Source organism: Pongo pygmaeus, chromosome 10 (genome assembly GCF_028885625.2).
Source record: "Pongo pygmaeus isolate AG05252 chromosome 10, NHGRI_mPonPyg2-v2.0_pri, whole genome shotgun sequence".
NCBI classification, from domain to species: Eukaryota; Metazoa; Chordata; class Mammalia; order Primates; family Hominidae; genus Pongo; species Pongo pygmaeus.
In genome coordinates, this window is record NC_072383.2 from 30,432,047 (window position 1) to 30,451,392 (window position 19,346).

The 19,346-nt window shown below is 33.8% G+C and overlaps 1 protein-coding gene across 1 annotated transcript in view; it reads right to left on the reverse strand.

The window, feature by feature from the left end:
- Positions 1-846: 846 nt before the first annotated feature.
- The window catches only part of ERGIC2 (ERGIC and golgi 2), a 42,045-nt gene continuing 23,545 nt past the window's right edge, over positions 847-19,346 (reverse strand). The window contains exons 7-14 of the mRNA XM_054442371.2: positions 17,738-17,839; positions 16,494-16,589; positions 10,111-10,166; positions 9,178-9,276; positions 5,580-5,677; positions 3,257-3,419; positions 1,857-1,939; positions 847-1,352 (exon numbers count right to left, since the gene is read on the reverse strand). Coding sequence (XP_054298346.1) covers positions 1,290-1,352; positions 1,857-1,939; positions 3,257-3,419; positions 5,580-5,677; positions 9,178-9,276; positions 10,111-10,166; positions 16,494-16,589; positions 17,738-17,839 — 760 coding nt within the window. The 3' untranslated portion in view covers positions 847-1,289. The remainder of the gene's footprint in view (positions 1,353-1,856; positions 1,940-3,256; positions 3,420-5,579; positions 5,678-9,177; positions 9,277-10,110; positions 10,167-16,493; positions 16,590-17,737; positions 17,840-19,346) is intronic.

Genomic DNA, 19,346 nt, shown 5'->3' on the forward strand with positions numbered 1-19,346 from the left:
CCATTTCCTTAAATGATTTAAACTCTGAGGATTGGCTGATGATTCTTCTACTGTCATTCAGTACTACAAAAGGAAAACTGATATTGGTACACATATTCCAAATACAGCTTTTAATAGTACCTGTGTGATAGCTCCCTCTCACTATTTTTAATCTTTTATAATGTGAAGATCTAGAACCAATCCTTAAATAGTAAGTTAGAACACAATCTAATACAGAATCAATCATATTCAGCACACCCTGAATGCAAATACTTCATAATACAGTTTTACAGTTTAATGGACAATGTTTAACATGGCACCTCTCAAATCTGATATATCTTGTGGTGCTTACAATTTGCCTTACACTTTCATTTAAAGTTACCCTGTTCTCTACTCACCACATGTATAAAATATCCTATTTTTTCTCTTAATGTTTTACAAACCGGTAATTTTCACTATCAGTAGCAGATCTTTTTATAACTCACCCTATGTTCCCCAAAATATACCAATAATATAATGATTAGATTAAAAAACTTGGCATCTTTTTAAAAAAAATGTGCTTTCTTTTCCGTGTATAAGATTCTACTATACCATTTATGAATAACACCTTAGTTACCTAACACCTACATACCTGCCCCTGTGAGAATTTACCTTAGTCTTCTAAGACTCTATCTTCGACAGTTAGATAAGTCAATAACCAGAGTTCAAAGAAAAGTAGTAGTTACTTTTTAAGACCAAATTATTGGATAACTGGTCTTGTCAATATGGCTTAACATTAATATGGCTATAACATAGGGACTAGCCCCTGTTTTTTTTTTTTTTTATTAACAATGTGACCTGATCACAATTCTTTAAAGTCTAGACTAGTTTTCCGTATGTTTTCCACATTTTATTCTGACATCGTATCTTTTAAAAACAAAAGGATGCGAACATTTGCACTTCTCAATGTTTTTTTTTTTTCCCATAGATGTAGTTTCACTTATTTCCTTCAGGCTTTTTATCAGCAAGAAGCAATGTCTGATTTTGATACCACCCATTTGCTGTGAAAATGTAAGAAGGCGTCATCTTCAAAGCAACACTCCAGTTGGGCTTCTTCATTGTTTAGCTGCATGATTTCTTCTAGGACATTTGTAACAGACACAACATATACAGAATTTCAGTTTGGGTTTTTTTATCCTTTTTTTTCTTTTTTAAAATAAGTATGTTTTCTGCTTATTTGTGTTTTCTTTGAATATATTGCACAATATTTTATTATTAAAAAAAGGTTTTATGTCTCAGGCAAAAAGTTTTTCTCCTTCACTCGGGAGGTGTTAATGTGTATTATTTTCTAAAAGAGGTAAGTGGTTGTCTGTGTGGCCATCCTCAAAAGGAACCTAAGGAGAAAAGGAGGGAAAAAAAGACCAAAGAATTAGTTTTATTCCTTATACTCTTTCCTCTAAACACAAGGTTTTATTTTGGGCAATCCTTTCTAGTAACCAAAAGCTACTATTCTCTCTCTCTCTCTCGCTCTATTTCTCTATCTCTATCTTTTTTGAGGCAGGGTCTGCTCTGTCACCCAGGCTGGAGTGCAGTGGTACAATCATAGCTCACTACAACCTCAACTTCCTGGGCTCAAGTGATCCTCCCACTTTGGCCTCCCAAGTAGCTGGGACTACAGGCTTGCACCACCTTGCCTAGCTAATTTTTTCTATCTTTTGTAGAAATGGGGCTCTTACTATGTTGCCTTGACTGGTCTCAAACTCCTGGGCTCAAGCGATCCTCCCGCCTTGGCCTCCCAAAGTCTTGGGATTACAGGTGTGAGCCACCATGACTGGCCCATAGACTTAACAATGATTCTAAGATTTAGAGATCAGCACCATGTATACTACACCACTTACAGAATTGACAGGTTTATAGGATCCAAGTCTGAAACGACAGCAAATTATTTCAACTATAAATTTTCCAATTCCATGTAACATGCCTGTAATAAACAATAAGTTTATGCTTTTAATTATTTCCCAAACTGTTATTTAAGAATAAATAACTATAATGGAATAGATTACGGAAGAAAACAAAGCAGTTTGCATTATTCACTTCCATGGTTAAAAATAATCGAGAAAGATTTTAAAACAAATGAATTTCTTTTCAAAATCACAAGGCCACATAATTCACGATCTGAGCACAATCTTTTTTTTTTTTTTTTTTTTTTTTTGAGACGTCTCGCTCTGTTGCCCAGGCTGGAGTGCAGTGGTGCAATCTTGGCTCACTGCAACCTCCACCTCCCAGCTCAAGCAATTCTTGTGCTTCAGCCTCCCAATTAGCTGGGATTACAGGCATGTGCCACCATGCCCGGCTAATTTTTTATATTTTCAGTACAGACGGGGTTAAGCTATGTTGGCCAGGCTGATCTGGAACTCCTGGCCTCAAGTTGATCTGCCAGCCTTGGCCTCCCAAAGTGTTGGGATTATAGGCATGAGCCACTGCACCTGGCCTAAACACAATCTTTTCAAGGTTTTCCCACACCAATACAATTTTGGAAAATAAATGATGTCAACAACACAAATTTAAATAGATTGAAATGAAGCAATAACAAAGAATTTCGAAAGAAAAGCTATTCATTCATTTAAAAATATGATTCTAAGTATAATAAACTACCCAGCTCCATCTAATACTGAATAAGGACTGAAGATGAAAATAGAATTGTTTCCTTTTTCTCTATTGTACTTAACTCTCAATTTTCATCATTACAATTCAACAAATAATCTTAGCGAATTCCAGGATCTCAGGACAAAAATCATAAACATGTTACTGATTACAAATCTAGTTTCATGTATTGCATAATTCAAAGTACTATAACATATGATTTTACATACGGTACAGTTAAAAATGCCTTAAATGCCTTCTAGGCATTTTCATATTTAATCCTATAGCACACTTGCAAATTAGGTATTATTATTGCTATTTTTACTGATTAGAAAACCTCAGAAAAGTTAGGTGATCTATTCCAAGCTACCACCAAGTAAATGACAGAACTTACATTCAATTCTACTTCAATCTGATGTTAACACCCAGGATCTTTCCAACTCACCATTATATAATCTACCTTACATCACTGAATACAATGAAATTAGTTATGTTTACTGGTTAGTCAATATAATTTTGGAGTTTTGTAATTAAAGCAAAAGCTATTTAAACACTGAAACATGAAAATCTGTATACTTCTTGCCCCTTTGAGAAGAAGCAACTTAAGTATAAGCAACACTTTCAGAAATTAGACAAAAAGGAAATGGTTGTTAACCTGTTGTTGAAAAGATTCCTCCAACAATACCACAGAGTCTTACAAAAAACTGCCAGAATGGCATGTGCTCCTCAGTAACTGTCACCATAAGAGAACTGAGATCATATTTCATAAATATCCCAGAGACTCCATGGCTGCCTGCAGCATGGTTAATGATACGTTCCTAAAAGGGAGGCAAAAGGAAGGGGAGAAATAGGAGGAAGAGAGAAACAGAATTCATGTCATCTGGTTACTTACATACATTCAATATTAAGCCCTGAAGCCCTACTGTAAAAGAAGGACATCCACATTTCCTTATGAACTGTCCTACTAGACTAAGCTCTTCAGAGACAAATTATTTTGTATTCTTTGTGTGGTTAGCTTTTGAAACTATCAAAAGAGCAGAATCATTCTTTTTTTCTCAAAAAGGTCACCTTAGATACAAGTTTTCTACTGAGCTCAAGAGCTTACAAATGTATGGCATGTTCCTCACGCTATAACTAAACTGCAAGCTTTAGGAATACAAATAATGAGGTTAACTACTACCAAGGGAAATTAAAACAGTTTTATGTAGGGCATTACAAAACCCTTTCCCTATTACTAGGCACAATACAGCTTTATAAGCCAACTGATCAAGTTTCCAGTAAAGTGACTACATCTTAAAGCTCTAAAATGCTCAATATCATGCTGAGTTATAAATATATTGTCACTACCTATAAGGGTAGAAACTGTTTTAGGGATCAGGGCATATACATAATGAAAGACTAATAATGATTCACTTTGGGTTCCAGGACTAATGAATGTCAGCCCTCTCCCTCCCACCCCCTATCCTGCACTTTACTAACCCCAGTTACTCCATTCTTTTTTAAGTTAAAAAACTATTTTAGTCACCCTATCAGTATAAACACATCCTTCAACAGTCAAATGCCCTAGGATTCTATTACATATATATTTTTGGTTTTGTTAGTTTAAAAATATACCCTGGAGATATTTTCCTATCAGTATATAGAGATCCTTCTCATTCGATTTTTAACAATTGCATCTTCCTCCAGTGTGTAGATGTACCATCTGGGTTGTTTCCAATCTTCTACTATTACAGATAACAATGCAATGAATAGCCTGAAACACACATTTTTATATTTTTGCCCACCGTATCTTTGGAATAGCTTTCTTGAAGTGCAATTGCTGAGTCAAAGGGTAAATGCATAGGTCCTTTTGCAGATACTGCTAAACTACCTTCCACAAAGATTATGCCACTTTGCATCCCCATAGCACTGCATGTTTGCCTATTTTCCCCAAAGTCTTGTCAACTCTATGTATTGTCTTGAGGTGTTTGCCAATCTTACAGGTGAGAAATGGAATCTCCCTACTCCTTAAAGAAATGTTGAAAAGCACAATATGTTCTTGTATAAACTTTACCTAGTTTCTTTGTGTGAGTGTACATACACACATACCTATACATATATATGCAGTTATATGAACTTGTACTTTCTCCCAAGCCAAGTGAAAAGCTATAGACACATGACACTTCACCCCTAAAAACTTCAATACCTAATCTCATAAAAACAAAAAAAAAAATTCCACAATTATTGAGGGCATGGTCATCATGAGTTATAAGGCTAGTAAAAGAAAACACTATATAAAGGAAAGCAAAACTTTTAAAGCACTTAAATTTTGTCTTAGAATTCTTCTGGATACAAGTGTTTGAATATTCACCATTCAAACACAAAAATAAGAAAACATGACCCCAAAATAGATAAGAAATCTATTAAACTGTCCAATTCCAAAACTTTGCTCATCACTGTCAGTATTTATTTATATGGCCATACCACCCTGAGGTAGTGGAATGTTCTTCATCACAATCAGATGAATACAAAGCATTAATTTAGGAAGGCAAACTCTCTAAATTTGCTGTCTAATCCATGATAACCATGTATGCCCAGAGAAGGTAGTATATTTATTAATAAATAAATAACATAGAATTCAAAGAATCTGCTGCCAGATCAAGAACTGCTTATATCAATTTATGAGAAAACATTTACAAAATTAAGACATTAAGAATAAAATAATTAAGGCAATCACAATTTAACAATTTTAAGTCTTAATGCAATAGAAAACCTTTCAGATTTTTTAAATATCTACTTTTATTGCTTTAGAATATACTAATATTCATTTCTGATATATTTCTGATTTAAAAAAAATGTTAATTCATTTCAAAACTTCCACAGATTTTTAAATGAGGGAAGACACCAAGTAAAACACCACCTTATTTTGTATCCAGGAAACTTTAAAATGCTTTTTTAAAAAAATCACCAAATTATTTTACCGGTTGGATTCAACTTACCCTTTCTGTCACAGAAAACTGATGGGTGTCTGCTGATATTTTATATGTATGTAGTTTTGTTGGCACAACTGTAATAAAATATTGGAACATCTGGTTGTCTAGAATACAAAAAAAACTATCAATTCAGTAGCAACAAAAGTACTGCCAAATATATTCTTCTATTAAACACGTTTAACCTGAAATCTAGCTGGATGTGGTGGCTCACACCTGTAATCTCAGCACTTTGGGAGGCTGATGAAGGAGGACTGCTTGAGTCTGGGAGTTCGAGACCAGTCTGGTCAAGAGAGCCAGACCCTGTCTCTACAAAAAATTTAAAAATTAACTGGGCATGGTGGTATGCACCTGTGGGTCCCAGCTATTCAGGAGGCTGAGGCAGGAGGATCATATGAGCCCAGGAAGTCAAGGCTGCAGTGAGCCATGATTGTGCTACTGCACTCCAGCCTGGACAACAGAGCAAGAACTTGTCTCAAACAAATAAAAATTAAAACATTTAATCTGAAATGTAATGTTACATACATCTTAATGTCTAACAAAAAAAATTTTTTAAAGAACCAGTGAAAGCAACATATTTATACTCAGTAAAACAAGTTCTCAGTAAGCATAAGGTGGGCAACAGAGATGTTTAAAAAATGAACTGGTGACTTAGTTAAATATTCCTTAAAATCATTAACATCCTTTTATCAATTATGAAAAAGTAGCATTTTTCTTTTTCCTTTTTTTTTTTGGGGGATAGGGTCTCACTCCATCGCCCAGGCTGGAGTGCAGTGGCGCAATCACGGCTCACTGCAGCCTTGACTTCCTGGGCTCCAGCAATCCTCCCGCCTCAGCCTCCTGCGTAGCTGGGACTACAATGCACACCACCAAGCCTAACTAAATTTTTTTCATTTTTAGTAGAGACAGGGTTTTGCCATGTCACCCAGGCTGGTCTCAAACTCCTGGGCTCAAGTGATCCTCCTGCCTCGGTCTCCCAAAGCGCTGGGATTATAGGTGTGAGCCACTGCACCCAGCCAGCATTTCTTTATAGTACAGAAACTAAGAATAAAATAAAATTATAAGAGAATAACACCACAAGACACATTTTCAGTTTCTACTAATATCTTAAGATATACACTAAACCAAAATCAAATTAGCTAGCCTTTGAATAAATACAAGGAACTGATATTACAATAGGAAGAAAACTAAAGAAACTACTCAATGATGGCCTGGAGTTACTGTATAATCAAAAGGATCATTTTTATACAGTCATTAGGCATCTCTAAGTTTGACACAAGTTTTAAATACCAGAATATTATCAATTACTAATTAACTGTAAACAATTACCCATTCACATAATATAAAACATGTTAATTCTCCAGGTCTACAGAATTCTCTAGAAAAATTATAATTAGATACACCCATCCATAGATTCAACTAGAGAAGCAAGTAAATGTTTTTATTATCCTTTTGTTAGAGATGAAGCAACTCAAGTACAGGGATGTTAAGAAACAGGCCAAAGTCCAAGTTATTAAGTGGCAGAGTGAGAACTTGAACCCAGGCGGTTTCACTCAAGGGGAATATGGTCTTAAATTTAAGCAGAAAAAATTCTCCCAGATTTAAATAGAAGCTTGCACCCCTTTGTAGATAAAAGAGTAAAAGCTTTGACCTTCCTCTCCATTTCTCTCTCACTCATAGAAGGAATGATTCATCTGCAAAAAGTAATCATGTGTGGCTAAGCCACTCAACTAGATAGTATAGGCATTCTTTCTCTTAGACAGACAGCTCTGTCTTCAAGACATACACATCCACCTCTCTACCATTAGGAAAGTGAGCCATCCCTGCCATTTGAGAAGCTGGCAGGGTAGGAGGAGTACGGAGTTAGGTTGTCTAGTTTGTGGCAGCACATATAGGTTGTTTTATTTCTACCAGCTTCATTAATAATAAAGCTGCCTGCAATGCTCTCAAAAAGATAATCGCTCAGCTCACTTATTTACTTCACTCAATTTTTTTTCAAATACCACAGCCTCTTCCATGCCCTTTCTCGTATCATAGGCAATCTCCTTTATTTTGTTCAGAGCCGTTTGCCCTAACACTTATTACCTAAAGATCTAATTCCCTATAGGAATGTGTGCTCTATGAGGGGCAGGAACTATGTCTATCTTGTTTATCCAAATCTGTACTGCATTAAAGATGTTAATTGTTAAGTAACTCCTGCAATACTTCTGGAGAACATCAGGAAAGGGATAGTTACCTGACACAGCAGATATGTAATGTTGATTTTTTTCTTTTTGGAAAAAAAGGCTGAATAAAACATATATTACGAGGGAGAAAAGTATACAAACTGCTTTAAAGCTTTGAATAACCTGATGATACTCACCTAACGGCATTTCAGAATATGACTCTAAATACCTCTTAGTTTCTCTGAATTTATAAAGAAGTACACTTAAAAACAGCTTTTTGAAAATTGACTTGTTTATATTTAGAAGAGCTTCTGTACAAAAATTTGTAGTTCATTTTAGCATCTTGAAACAAAGCATTGACCAGTATGTTTCCAAATGAGCATCTCTCAGGTAACACGCAATGCATTTCAGAGGAGAATTAACATATGCTTAGATTACAGATTAGATTATACTGACTAAAGCTTATAAATCTCAAAATGTTTCCATCCACACATTTCTAAATTTAGTACACTCAGGTTTCCTGAAGTGAAACATTCCCACATGAACATAAAATATCCATGAATGTAAATCAGTATTCTAAATTCTAAACATCTTTAATATATGATTATAACACTGCTAAAAAGTAAAGAATATGAATAAATCTGAATAGGATATTAATAAATCTACTTAAATTAATAAAAAACTAAATCCTTAATTACAATTTTACAAAGGATAGAATTCCTACTAGCTGAATAAGCTTCAGAAGTCCTTAAAATGTCCAATAGCTGGAACATGGTATATAATATGACTATTTTAGAAAGAGGCCATCGAAAACCTGCAGAAAACATGAGAACAGACTACTTTCTAAAAAACTAAGAAAATGATCTTTCCATATTTGGATAGACTTGATACTTTAAATGGAGCAGAAGGTTAAAAAGAACATTTTAAAAAGGTTATCTGTGCTATAATGTACTCCTGCTATGTTAATAACCAAACCATTCCAGAATAACTAGGTTTCTGGTGTTTGTAAAATTCTCCAGAGAGGTTTCTAAAATGATATATATGCATTTTAAAACTTTGAACCTATATTATACAAAGAAGAAAATTCTTCTCATAATGTTGAACCTTTTTTTCATTCTTATTCTTTGGTGAATACAAAAAAGTGCAGTTATGCCCTGTTAATGTATTAACCTTTCATCTATTTCTACGGTTTAAATTGAACTCCTGCCTTTTAACTCCTTCATCTTTTAACTCGAATTTCTTTATTCTGTTCTATGGCTCTTTTTGAATATTCAAATTTCATCCACTACTAGGACAAATTCTCTTCACACACATCTCACTCACCAACCACTTAAAGATTATCTTTACACAGTAGTTAGGAAGACATTAAAAATGTATTAATATTCAGGTTATAAGCAAAATTTTCTACATGTAAAATCCAACAGTAATTATCAAATACTTACGATCTATAGCAATTTTTTCAGTTCCATCTAAAGGATTAATAATTGCTGGAACAAGCTCTCCAAAAGACAAATGATCTATTCTATGAGAAAAATTGTAAGCTAAAAGGCAAAAAATAAAAACAACTTAGCAGAGAAATTATATTATTCAAAATTACATGTTACAGACTGGTTTACATCCTTATCTATTCTCAAATGAAAATGTTTAAAATCTTCAAGGATAATAATACAGTATTTTAAGCCACATTACTTTGAGAAAAATAAATGTAAATATATGCGAATCAAATGTATAAAATAAATTCTGACAAAATGCTATATCTCAAATTTAATAATTATATACAATTTAACATCTAGAAAATATTAATATATAATGAAAGCCAAAAATATACATCTTTCCTTTTCCAAATCATCATATAGTAACAGGACTGTATTGTCAGAATTGGAATGATGTCCATGTAGCCATATAATAAAACTGATCAGATATATTTTTAATACATTATTGCTAAATGTGACCAAACTAATTTTCTGTGGAATCCATTACTTGTTTTGTCCTCTAAAGCAGACTTTAAGAACTTAAGTCTTAAGACAATCATGATATGAAACTAACCTGAATACTTTATACATGTCTATACATCCATATTTCAATTTGCAAATTGAAATAAACTGCAAATATATTCTTTTCTTTATCCCTAAAAATTAGCAGAAATGTGTACAAAGTTATAGAAAATACACTAGGCTTTCCTCCCTAACCTCAGCAACTCTGAGCCATGACCAAATACAAATGCAGATTAAAGTAAATCAATTTAAAAATTTATTTTTTCCTTTGGATGAATATGTTTTCAAAACAGCTCACTTTCAACTACACTATATCTGCACTTTTAAAAATAATATTTTTTCAAGTACACCTTTACTGAAAAAAAGTCAGAAACTGCTTACATTCATGGTTGACAAGTGCTGCCAAATGTGCATGACCACGAGGATGTGGAATTGCCCTGAAAGGAGAAAAAACAATTATTAAAGTAGTACCATTTATATGTATAATTAATTAAAATCAGAAACTGGATCTTCCCTAAGTTATATAATTTTTCTTAGTACGAAATAACATAAGAATGCATTTGGCCTATTGACTGAGCAGACAAGTCTACTCATCTCAGCAATGCAATAAACTGCCGGAGGTTGGCAAACATTTTTGGCAAAGAGCCAGATAGTAAATACTTTAGGCTTTGTGGACCATGATGCAAAATCAAGTATACTATGTAGTTACATAATGAGAAAAAGCAAATTTTCACAAACTTTTCATTGATATAATAGTAATGAGTCCTTTTTTTTGGTAATACAACCGTTTTGCAGGGAGATTACACTTTAATTGGGGTTTGGAATGTTCCCTATTTTCAAAACTGACCATAAATCTTTATCTGATGATGATGATCTGTAATGAAATTTTAAGTATTTCATCTTTGAAAATATTAATCCACGAGTATGTGTTGAGCATATTCATTGCTTGAAAGACACTTACAGAATTCCAGGAGATTCTTCTCCTAATACTTATTTACTTATAAACATGTTATTATATTGCAGATTAATAACTTCCAATCTAAATTAAAGCAAAATTTCAATTGCGCAGTGAAATGAATTTGAAACATGGAAATTTCCTTTGTATTTGCTCAACGTCTGAAGTTCTGGAACTATAGTTTGAAAGGTCAGAAAATATATTCAAGTATGAGAATGAGTCTAGATCTTTGCTTTAACTTTTGACAGCAAATGCTATCAAGGCATGAAAAGTAAAAGAAACCACTCAAAATCACTAGTCATTGAAACAACTTTACTACAATATAAATTTCATAAACATTGGTTTTGCCATATACTTTTAGGCTAAATTCATTAAACATTATTAAGTCTGCATGAAACTTAATTTCCAAAAATATTCATTGCTCAATAATTGTAACTGATGGAAGTTTTCTCATTCAGAAAAAAATCAATCTTGGCACTGAGCTCAAAAAACGTACTGCTAAGCCATCAAACTGCTATGTAGTAGGGCAAGATGGAATATTCAGTTTTTATATCTGACAAAAAAAAAAAACCATGGAAATGTCAATATTTAGGTCCAGGAGAGCAAATGAAGTTTACCACTGACACACCAGTTTAAAATATAAAATCAATTCAAATATTTTCTGCAAAGTACTACTGATGATACAATGGATAACAATAGGCATTAAACACTACATTTTCACAAGATTTGAAATGTATTCTAGTAGGCCTTTTTCTGCTCCACACACCACCATCAGTTATAATACATTTGTAACATATACCAGATTCCACTTTAGGATGTACTGAATTTGTGTTCTCTCAACTTCTACAAAAATATTCTTGCCTATAGTTTTTGTTGAAAGCAGGCGATTCACAGATACTAATTCTTTAATCACTTCAAATTCAGCATTGATTCCTCGAATAAACAATAACCAGTTCTAGTAACATCTGTCCACTCATCAAGAGTTTAGGAACTACTCAAAATCTGCTGGCTTGTTTTTTAACTGGCTATTAGATACTGCTCTCAATGTCCTCATCTACTGGAACACTCTTCTTGAAGAAGGCTAGTCATCTGATTGTCTAAAGTAAATTTATTTTTTCTGGAGTCATTTCTTTAGCTTTGGCAGTCAAACATTGCTTCACAGACTTATCAATACTTGGATGGCTTTCCTTACTTGCTAAACAATGAGGCACTTAAAGATTACAGCTTCATTTTTATGTTTTATGATAAAATTCTATAGTGTTTGGATATTCCATTTTTAATTTTCTAATTTTTCTGATCATTGCTTTTTTATAGGTTGGTAATATTGTGATGAATGCTCAATCTGGCACCATCAACATATACTGTATTCTTTTAAGCACAATTAAATAGTGTCATTGCTTAATACGCAGGATGTTCTGCAGCCAAATTTGATCAAATAATCCATGGTACACTGTGCTTTAAAAATGCAACATTTGAAGTCCATATTTCTTTTTTTTTTAACATAGTGATACAATAAATAAATAAAATGTTGCAGGACAGACACACAGCACTTTTAATGCTGTCAAATTATAACTGCATCACTACAATTCATAGTACACCAAAGTACAAAGTAATGAGAGAGTCATATACGGTCTCTGCCAGAATTACTCAACTGTGGTACTGTAATACAAAAGCAGCCATATATAAACAAATGAGCATGGCTATATGCCAATAAAACTTTATTTTTGGACACGAATTTAAATTTCATATATTTCTCACGTATTATATTACTCCCCTTCTGATTTATTTTCAAATATTTAAAAATGTAAAAACCATGGCTGGGCAAGGTGGCTCACACCTGTAATCCCAGCACTTTGGGAGGCCAAGGCGAGTGCATCACTTGAGGTCAGGAGTTCGAGACCAGCCTGGCCAACATGGTGAAACCCTGTCTCTACTAAAAATACAAAAATTAGCCGGGCGTGGTGGTGGGCTACCTGTAATCCCAGCTACTCAGGAGGCTGAGGCAGGAGAATCACTTGAACCTGGGAGGCAGAGATTGCAGTGAGCCCAGATCACATCACTGCACTCCAGCCTGAGCAACAGAGCGAGACTCTGTCTCAAAAAAATAAACAAACAAATAAATAAATAAAATTAAAAAATAAAAATTTAAAAGCCCTTCTTAGCTCAAGAACCATACAAAAACAGGTAGTAGGCTGGATTTGGTATACGAGCTGTAGTTTACCTACCACTGCAGTAAACCTTTGTTCTGTTATACACTGTTATCTTTCAGATTTAACCTGTTCTTTTAGCACCTTTACACTTCTACAAATAAGTACTATCTTTCCCTGTTCCTGGTTAAAAAAAATAAAAAAATCACCTTGAAGATCTCTTTTACCACAATCCTGCTTTACCCAGTTACTAATTCTAGCAATTAACTAAAAAACTGAAAATAGAAACTCTCCATAAAGGAGCCTTCTTTCTTTATAACCAATTAACTGTCTGTCACCATTGTCAAATTTCAGAATATGCCCTAGTAGGTCTAAACATTGTTTAATTTGTTCTATGTGTTACCTAGCAAAACACCAGGCATTTTAAAAAAGGCAATACAATGATTAGGGCAATGTATTAACTGACATTCAACATAAAGTATACTAAACCCTTGCTCAATAAAGCATTTCCTGATGCACTGGAATGATTGGTAGTTTGGTCTCGTAAATTCTTCTGTGTTCACAGTCAAGTATATTACCTCAAGCTTACTATTAAAAAGAAAGTCTACTGTCATCAATTATTCCTAGCTCCAAACATATTGTCAGTCTAACAGTGTTCCTACTGTTATTTTCAAACAAACAACAAAGTTTTTCTGAATAACCAAATTACAATACTACATGTTGAATATCCCTTATCCAAAATGCTTGGGATCAGAAGTTTCAAATTTTAGATTTTAGAATATGTACATTTTATTTGCCAGGGAGGCCTCCCTAATCTGAAATCTGAAACACTCTTAAGCATTTCCTTTGAGCATCGTGTTGACAATGCTCAAATCTGGAGCATTTTGAATTTCCGACTTTCAGATAAGAGATGCTCAATCTATACGTTTGACCTCAATGATCTCTCTCACCGCCCAGGATTCTACTCTGAGAGAATAGAGCGCTGTTTTAAATAATATTTCCTTCTTCTTTTATTTTTTTAACAGGTGTATTCATTTTATGAAATAACAGCATAAGTTAGCATCTTCTTCAAAAAATTAAATTTAAAAATCAAATTAAATCACCCTAGTACAGATGACTGTAGTTATCTGACACTTGTTAAAACTCTGCATAGGGAGGATGGATATTCAGAATTTACCTATTTCTTTTCTGGGATATTTTCTACCCTGTCAGACAAGGATCTAGCCTGAATGACTTTCAGTGGAGGAAAAGTTGTTCTGAAAATTGGTGGGGGGTGAAGACAGGCATTTTGAGTTGTCAGAATTATTGGGAAGGGGTTGCTATTGGGATTTACTGGACAACAGCCACAGAAACAAGGCATCCTGCAATGAAATTGACAGTCTCACACAAAAAAGAATCATTCCAGGTTTTGCCTGACTTTCAAATGCTCTAAGAGATACTCATGTACATGAAAAGCCTATTATAAAAATCTGAGTCTAGAACTAAACCCCATTTAGCTATATAAAGTTGTAGTTTTAATATACACTAAATTTCCCAGAAAACTAAGGGAAGCTTATATTCTGTTTTGTTTAATATTACAAAGAGGTATTCCTATTTCTGAATATCAGCTCATCAACGGAAATGTCACTCATGATATCTGAGTAGCCAATACATCTGTTTCAGTCTGCATTTGTAGCAATTATACACTTAAAAATTCTACATATAAGTGGCAAGCATCTGCCTACTTCATTATGTCTTCTAGTGTATTCACGCTCAAGCATATTGAAATACATATTGTGTTACAAATTATGTTCCTTTTATTACTCTTTTAAATTACAGTTGAGATTGACATTGTGTCTGAGAGGTAATATGAGACCTTCAAAAAGATCAATATTGAACTTGACAAATGTAACACTAAAAATTAGGAGTGGGTTTACAGGATATCCCTGAGATGACAAGATATGAACCAAATGCTTTTCCATTCGGCCTCTCTGATAGTGTGAGTTACCACCTGGGAAGGAAAGTGAAATTGTGAAAAGACCAAAAACAAATTTTAAAAAGGGACATAATATAAAGTCTGATTATAATATTTGTCAAAATTTCCCTCTTTGAGTTGGTCGTGGACTAGAATATTGTTTGTATCCAAAGGTGCAATAAAATCTACTAAATTTCTTTAAGCTAAGATTTCAAGACATTCCAAGGTTCCCAGCAACAGGTTGGGTTGGAGATGGGTAATGGTAACAAAACAACAAAACATAAATTTCAAGAGATAATGAAGAAAAATACAAATGTTTGATCTGAGTATTGTAAATACTGAAATACTTTTTCATAGAAATCTAATGTTATCTCTATATGTATTTTATAAACTTCCAGCCATGCTCTTTCCTGCTGTATGCCCTTCCCTCCTTTATATATTCAATTCCTCCTCTTCTCCTAGTGTTCAAAGGTCTTCCTCAATAAAGTCTCCACTGACTTGCAGCGTAAGTTTAATACCTTGTTAAATAGTCTCTTATCAGCCATACTTCTCCTTTACAGGCTCGATACAACTATAATTAAATAATTATTAATGTATTCACTGCCTAAGTGTGGATTTTCTTACAGAATGTCAGGCGTATTTAAAATAACAAGTCATATTTATACTGTATAGTTTGGAATAAAATAAATAAAAAAGGGCAAAAACCCTTTATTTTTTTCTTCACTGTCTATCCTTAGTTTCTAGCACAGTACTTTGCACATAGCAAGTACTCAAAAACTGTCTTGTACAATAAAGAATTGTTCAGTTCAGCACTCTACATGGAAAAGAAGGGAGGGAAAGATGGATGGATCTATTTATTCATTCAAAAATTTAACAAATGTTTATGACAATTTCTGTGCTGAGTGCTGCTCACATTTTTCCTTAACTTTTACCTAATTTAACTTTATTCTAGACACTGCTAATTTCTAACTTTATTAAAACACTTGTCTAGGATTAATCAAGAAATTACATTTTGATGAGGACCACCAAAACGTTAAGACAAAAACCTAATACCATACCAAAAAAAATGAACAAATTAATGAAATGTCTAGGTAAGAGCTCTCTGGCCACTAAAACCTGGCAAGTAGAAGGTTGTAATTGATATTTACCTACAGTTCAGTTACTTTAATATACAAAACATGACATGACTGCTTTACTTCTGTTTTGAAGTAGTTTTTAAAGTTAGTAGTCTTCTCTATCCTGAGACTGAAGCCCCAGACAACAATCTCAAGACATTAAAAATACATATACACAATATTTTAAGCAAGCCTTTAGTAGTTAGCTGTATTTATTTGATTAGCAAAGTATTTACTTTTTTTTTTTTTTTGGATATAGAGTTTTGCTCATCGCCCAGGCTGTAGTGCAGTGGCGCGATCTCGGCTCACTACAACCTCCGCCTCCTGGGTTCAAGCGATTCTCCTGCCTCAGCCTCTCAAGTATCTGGGATTACAGGTGCCTGCCACCACACCCAGCTAATTTTTTGTATTTTTAGTAGATATGAGGTTTCAACATGTTGGGAAGGCAGTTCTTGAACTCCTGACCTCAGGTGATCCACCCACCTCGGCCTCCCAAAGTGCTGGGATTACAGGCGTGAGCCACCGGCCAGAATTTACTTTTAACCAAGCTCCAACTTTGTCTAAAGTATTTTCAGTAAGTGAAAAGAACATACTTGCCCACTGTTATGTGAAAATTCCCTGCTACTTTATTGACATATAGATGGCCATGAATTCTGCATGCATCTGGAGACTGTGATGAATCATCTTCTCTGTTAAAATAAGATATATTATTTAAAGTACATTCAATATAGTTACCATTTTATGATGGGAAAAATGTGTATAGAAAAAAAAATCCCTAAAGATCATTTTTTAGGTAATATTCTAAATGTTAAAAACAGAATAGCAGTTTCCTGAAGTCTAGACATTTATAAAAATTATACATCTATAAAATGGGAAAAAAGTATTTAATATCTATTACATTTACATAAATTTGAAATTCCATAGTTCTTCAACTCTAACCAGAGGACTAAGTCCAGTGACAGAAGACTAAAACAAAATAATTAGTCCAAAAAGACATATTTTTTTCATTTATTTCTGGTACTGTAGCAGGGAGAGGGAGGGAGGGCAGAAATATGATTGAGGTAAAGGAAAGGCATGCCACCTAAATTTAAAGAGACAGTGACATTTTCTTCCTAAGCAAATGTAAAATCTTGTATATTTTTATTATGTTTATGATTATAGCATTTCCAAATATCCACTAATCTTTTTTTTTTTCTTCTGAGACAGAGTCTTGCTCTGCTACCCAGGCTGGAGTATAGTGGTGCAATCTTGGCTCACTGTAACCTCCACCTCCTGGGTTCAAGCTATTCTCCTGCCTCAGCCTCCCAAGTAGCTGGGACTGCATACATGCACCCACCACGCCCGGCTAATTTTTTTATATTTTTAGTAGGGATGGAGTTTCACCATGTTGGTCAGGCTGGTCTCGAACTACTGACCTCAAATGATCCGCCCCCCTTGGCCTCCCAAAGTGCTGGGATTACAGACGTGAGCCACTGCGCCCAGCCTCAAATCTTTAATTAAAATGCAAAAACGGAAAATAAAACAAAATTTCTAACCAAAGCTTATATATCCTCAAAATAGTAAATGAAACTAATTTTTCTTAACACTCAATATAATTTTATGTGGGGGTATACCATGCATAAAAAAGAAAATTAAATGCAAACAAATATTTGTGATAATTCTGATCAAAATCACAGGCTATAAATTTAAGAACAAAAGGCGTCTTTATAGTACAGAATGATTCTATTTTCCCTTCCTAAGAAAAATAAGATTCAGAAAACTAAACCAACACTTTAGTTTTAACTATGTCAAAGTTAATTCATAATAAACAGTTGCACATTTAAAATACAGATCTCACCTTGGTGGAAGAGCTGTTGATGCACTTTTAAAAGCACTTTTAAATATCACATCTTGAAGTGAATGCTCTTCTTGCAGCCTACTCTGAATCAGCTGCAGCATCCTAAATAAGAAGCAATAATTTAGAACTAGAGAAAGGTACACAAAGAGAGCTGACACTTATTCAAAAATGACAATGTTTAGCTGACTTAGTTAAATCATACATTTATTATTATAGGATTTCATATTCTAAAATAACATACCAAGTTTTCTTTGGTAATTTCCTTGAAAGCAAGTGAGGCAGGGTGGCTAGAGGTCTAATAGCTGAGCTCCATAAGCCTGTTTGATCCCATCAGTAATGGATGTGCAGTCAGGACCACCAAAGTAGGGCTTCTACTCACTTAAGTATCTCAATTCATCTTTCATGCATACATGCACAATTAACAAAATTCTTATCTTTGTCAGACATTGAATGAAATATTGTAGATACAAAGAGTAGGACAAATAAGGGGCTACACAATGGACTTGATGGACTTGAAGTGGTACATTACTCAGTATAAACTCATACCACAAGTAACTGATTTTCATTACAAAAATTTTTCTCTCTACAATACTTCTACCATTGAGCCATGTTAACTCCTACAATTTTCAGCAATAACTTTGTGTCATCAGATGTAGTCCTATTTTATCTCTTTTAATTCTATTTCTTCAAATAACTAATATTCCAAATCATCTGTAGTAAAGTTCAAACTTGGTAAGTACAAATGTTATACACAATGGGAAGGGAAGAATAAATAGGCAGAGCACAGATAATTTTTACAGCAGTGAAATCATTCTGTATGGCAGTATGGTAGATACATGTCATTATACATTTGTCAGAACTCACAGAATGTACGTTCAACACCAAGAACGAACTCTAATGTAAACTATGGTGATGATGATGTGTCAACATACATTCACTGATTATAACAACTATATCCAGTCTGATGCAAGTTGTTGATAATGGGGGAACCTGTAGGGGGACGGGTATATGGGAACACTACTTTCTGCTCAATTTTGCTGTGAGCCTAACTACTCTAAAAGAAAAATACATACATGTAACTTGAAAAAAAGTTATAAACATAGGTACTCACAAAAAGAAAGCAAATGTGAATCTCATAATACTTTACCATCCCACCATAATGATAAAATAAGTATTTTCTAGATGTGCAAGCAGAAGATTAAAAACTTATGCATCATCTATCTAGAAAATTAGTATAACAGGCCTATGTAAAATAACAACTCATATTTATACTGTATAGTTTGGAATAAAATAAATCTGAAATCTAGACATAAAAAGTAGAAACCAGAAAGGTTCTGTCCAGGGTTTGAAATTTACAGTTAAAGAGAGATTAATTGTGATCCTAAATATTTTAGGAAAGTATTATAGAACATCAACTGAGAGAAAATTTAAATATCTTAGAAAATTCTAGAAGTAAAGAACATTTTGGTATGCACGTTAGGAAAATATATACCTTGGGTATCTCTAGGCCATTCAAGAGCTATTCAATAATGTTTAGGATCAGAACGTGATAATCTAGGATGCTTCAAGAAGCCAGATCCCATCTTCAGATTCAGACATTTAAAGACTT